Raw genomic sequence first — 4,485 nt, 5'->3', positions numbered from 1 at the left:
TCCTTCCTTCCTTCCTTCCTTCCTTCCTTCCTTCCTTCCTTCCTTCCTCCCTCCCTCCCTCCCTCCCTCCCTCCCTCCCTCCCTCCATCCATCCATCCATCCATCCAACCTTCCTCACATCCATCCATCCATCCATCCATCCAACCTTCCTCACATCCATCCAACCTTCCATCCATCCATCCATCCATCCATCCATCCATCCATCCATCCATCCATCCATCCATCCATCCATCCATCCATCCATCCATCCATCCATCCATCCATCCATCCATCCATCCATCCATCCATCCATCCATCCATCCTTCCTTCCTTCCTTCCTTCCTTCCTTCCTTCCTTCCTTCCTTCCTTGCATTCATCCATCCATCCATCCATCCATCCATGCACCTTCGCTACTCTACATCTGATAATAACTGTGCCACTAATAGCCATTTAAACACAAGTCATTACCAGGAGAGAGAGAGCGACAGATGCGTAACCCAAGCATGTTCCGCTACTGCGAAAGAACCTGCAGTGCAAATACATGTTTTCTGTAAATCCAAACAAGGAATTCTGAATATAAATCCCATTCTTCACTAAAGTAACAGCAGCCTATTTAACCGCAACAAATGACAAATAAACACCTAATTCATTATGAGTTATACTTAATACTACCTATTCTATGGAGGTTATTACAGTGGAAAGAGTACCCACATGTTTAAAATTACTGTTACTTCAAAATATACTGCCCGACACAAAAATGGTGCCACCTTAATTTCACTGACTGTTATGATCTGGGGTTGCAGGTGTAGGTTCAGCAACACTGCCCAAAGGACGAGATCAGCTGACAATCGGAACATCCTGAATTGGATATCTTCTTCCCTGATGGCACAGGTATATTCCAAGTTGATATTGCCAGGATTCATCAGGCTCCCATTGTGAAAGAGTGGTTCAGAGAGGAGCATGAGACATCATCATTTTCACAAATGGATTGGCCACCACAGAGTTCAGTTCTTTAGGATGCGCTGTGGTCGCACTCCTATCATCAATACAAAATGTTGGTGAAAAATGAAAGCAACACTGGATCTTTAGACATTGCAGAAGCTTATTGAAACAATTGTAGTGAATGTCAGTGAGCACTAACCCCCTATATCAATCAGTCAATACAAGTCAATAACAAAAACTAAGAATATGTCACTTGGCCCTCAATATATGCAAAGTGTTGCTCCTATTGCCATGTGTCATGTGCCTGTTAACTCCACGTGGGCGTACTCCGCAGCTTGCAGCTCCTCTGTCATCCTCTGATCTATAAAACACAAATAGTTTTTTCTTCTTCTAGCTCCTTGTGTCTCTCTTCCTTGTGTTCCTATGTGCTATTAAAGGGATAAATCCATGGTGTCAGCGGTGCGATGGATGAGAGGTCATCACTGAGTGTTAGCACCAGGTGACCCATAAGAACAGCGCCTAAATGAGGGGCATTTGTAACTGTCGTAACTGTCCACTGCGCAGAGAGGGGACTCGCTGCAGGTGTGTTGTGGAGAAAATGACACCTTTTCACTTCCAACATTCGGCTGCAGCACACCACCGGACTCTCAAATGATATGGTGAAGCAACAGCACAGCTCAGAAAGAAATATTTTAAACTTCACAAAACAAACACATGCATTTTTAAATAGTGATATTTACTTTATAACCTCAACTGACTGAAATAAAATGATGTCAATTTCAGCATGAAACAAAAAGCATGATTTTGAAGATAAGTGTTAGACAGACATCTTTATCTGCATTAACCATTGGCTCTGGACACGCATTTTGGAAAACATCTGGGAAACACCTGTGCACTGCGGTATAAATACGGTCTAAAGATAGTATTCACATTCTATCTATCCCATGTTTGCATGTAAAATATATAATTGGAATTTCTGTGTTGACATAACACATGCAGGGGATTAACTTCACCAGCTGAATAAAACAGAGACTGTTTGGCATCGTTCCAAGTTTGGCGCAGTTGTAAATGACTTCTGTGTTTAATTGGATGCCAATGTAATTGGTTTGTCGAGTACGACCCCCTCCACCAGCTCAGCCAGTCCTCACATATTTGATAAGTTAGACTGGGATGATGCCATCCTCTTTTCTCCTCCTCCAAAGAGTCTGTGTCTTTAGCACCACTAGGCAACAGTGTGAGCATCACTGGCAGAGTGGAAGTGCGCAGGAGCCAAGCCGAGAGAACAACGACAAAAAGCAGCTTGTGGATCTAATTCTTTTTAAATCTGGTCGCTTTAAAAAGAAGCCCTGGGAGAAAACGGGAGAAATGCCTGGTAATTGGGGTCGATGCGCGCGTCTGAAAATGACGACAGTGGGACAGTGAATCTTCCTCCAGCCTCGGCTCTTGCTTGTTTTTTCCCCCTGTCTTATGCTCTGATGCGCCCCATCTCCTATGTATACACATCACACAGAAGAAGCACGGACTGGGAGGATCGACTTCACCGCTCCAACGGTCAGGGCCAGGGGAAGAGGACGCACAAGTGCGCGCAAGAGCGTCTGTGCGAGGCAGCAGCTCTTTAATTACGCGTGGATTTGGCTCGTTTATGGCGCGCTCTCGGAGGGAATCGAGGGAAACTTACTAAGTGCGTCCTGAAGCGGTCGATAAAGAGTGAAGATACAACCTTTTCACTGCGATGAGTTATTTTCCTCAACGCAGTAATTGCTAGACGGGAGTAGAGCTGGACTGCGACTGGCGCGTTTGGATACCTTCCCCAGCCTCTCCACCGCTCTATGGCTGCTATGTTCTGTCAGGCGCACTCCCACTGCTGATGTTTCATGGCTGTGCGCAGCAACAGTAACGCGGAGCGAAAGCGGACGGTGCGAGACTAAAGACAGCGAAGACCGTGCACTTTATTTGTAGAGGAGCATTGCGCACGGGCTGCACCAACTACTGGCACGGACTTTCCTCCGCTCCCCGCGCTACATCCTTTCTCATTTCTTTCGCTGCTGCCATCGTAGTATGTCTGCACTTCGAAAGAAATTTGGGGACGATTACCAGGTAGTGACCACTTCCTCGAGCGGGTCCGGCTTCAGTCAGCCTCCTCCTGAGAAGAAGAGAAAGCGGCAGCGCTTCGTGGACAAAAACGGGCGATGTAACGTCCAGCATGGGAACCTGGGTGGTGAGACCAGCAGATACCTCTCAGACTTGTTCACGACACTGGTGGATTTGAAATGGCGCTGGAATCTCTTCATCTTCATCCTCACCTACACAGTGGCTTGGCTCTTCATGGCCTCCATGTGGTGGCTTATCGCCTACATTCGTGGGGACCTCCACAGAGCCCACAACGACCAGTACACACCGTGTGTGGCCAACGTCTACAACTTTCCCTCAGCCTTCCTCTTCTTCATAGAAACCGAGGCCACTATAGGCTACGGCTACAGGTATATCACGGACAAGTGCCCAGAAGGGATCATACTGTTTCTGTTCCAGTCCATCCTGGGCTCCATCGTCGATGCCTTTCTGATTGGATGCATGTTTATCAAAATGTCTCAGCCCAAGAAAAGGGCCGAGACGTTGATGTTCAGTGAACACGCCGTTATCTCCATGCGTGACGGCAAACTAACTCTCATGTTCAGAGTGGGCAACCTGCGTAACAGCCATATGGTCTCCGCACAGATCCGCTGCAAATTGCTCAAAGTAAGTACTCCCAAGTAGCTCTGGCTGCACCCCGCTGTTTGCAAAACATCAGCCATAATTGCGCACCGAAAATGGGCATATTTATTCCCAAATAAACATCTATAGATAACTCCTCAGGAGCAGCGGCCTGTTGGTTATGTAACTCACTAACGACACAAGAAAGAGGGCCACACTGCGTGTCTATCAGGACTTTTTTATTTTAATGAATCCTTCTCCCCACACACTGTTCCTTCCGAGCCAAGTGACGGGTGACAGTGGGGAAAATGTGCCACTTATTCCTGATCATTAGGCCACCTTGGTTTCCCCCCTTGCCTCAGTCAGCGAGCTCCTGCAACTTTTAACAGCCCCCACATGTGTCAACACAGCGCAGCGTTCAGATTATTCATTTATGGATGTGCGTAATGCTGTCACACTCTTTAAGCATATGGTACACATCCGACCACAGCACTGGGCTTAGAATGGGATCGCACATCACGCTCTGCCTCTAAACGTAATCAGGTTATAATTAAAGGCACCTCTTTTCACCTCAAAATATGAGAAATGAACTGGTAGAAATGAACAGTGGTGGTCGAGCATGGAATGGTCTGATATAGCTCATGCAAGCCTGACATTTGAGTTCAGGCACTGTTCACCTTTATGGCTCAACTTGTAGAGCAGGTGAAGCAAGGTCATTTTCTAAAGAGCCCATAGTTTAAACTGGGGAGATGCAGGTTAGAATCCCTTAATACGCCTTAAAGCCACACTTTTTCTCTTTTTGCACAAAAGCCTACTTAAATTCCAACTTAAAATCCCCCAAAAACCTCCACCTGACTTTGCCGAGAGCGGGAC

The 4,485-nt window shown here is 46.7% G+C and overlaps 1 protein-coding gene across 1 annotated transcript in view; it reads left to right on the top strand.

The window, feature by feature from the left end:
• Positions 1-2,055: 2,055 nt before the first annotated feature.
• Positions 2,056-4,485, top strand: part of kcnj3a (potassium inwardly rectifying channel subfamily J member 3a) — a 68,034-nt gene continuing 65,604 nt past the window's right edge. The window contains exon 1 of the mRNA XM_079562939.1: positions 2,056-3,657. Coding sequence (XP_079419065.1) covers positions 2,980-3,657 — 678 coding nt within the window. The 5' untranslated portion in view covers positions 2,056-2,979. The remainder of the gene's footprint in view (positions 3,658-4,485) is intronic.

This window comes from Gobius niger (assembly GCF_951799975.1).
Source record: "Gobius niger genome assembly, chromosome: 9".
Classification (NCBI taxonomy): Eukaryota; Metazoa; Chordata; class Actinopteri; order Gobiiformes; family Gobiidae; genus Gobius; species Gobius niger.
Note: the sequence above shows the minus strand (reverse complement) of the source record. Positions and strands in the feature narration are given on the sequence as shown.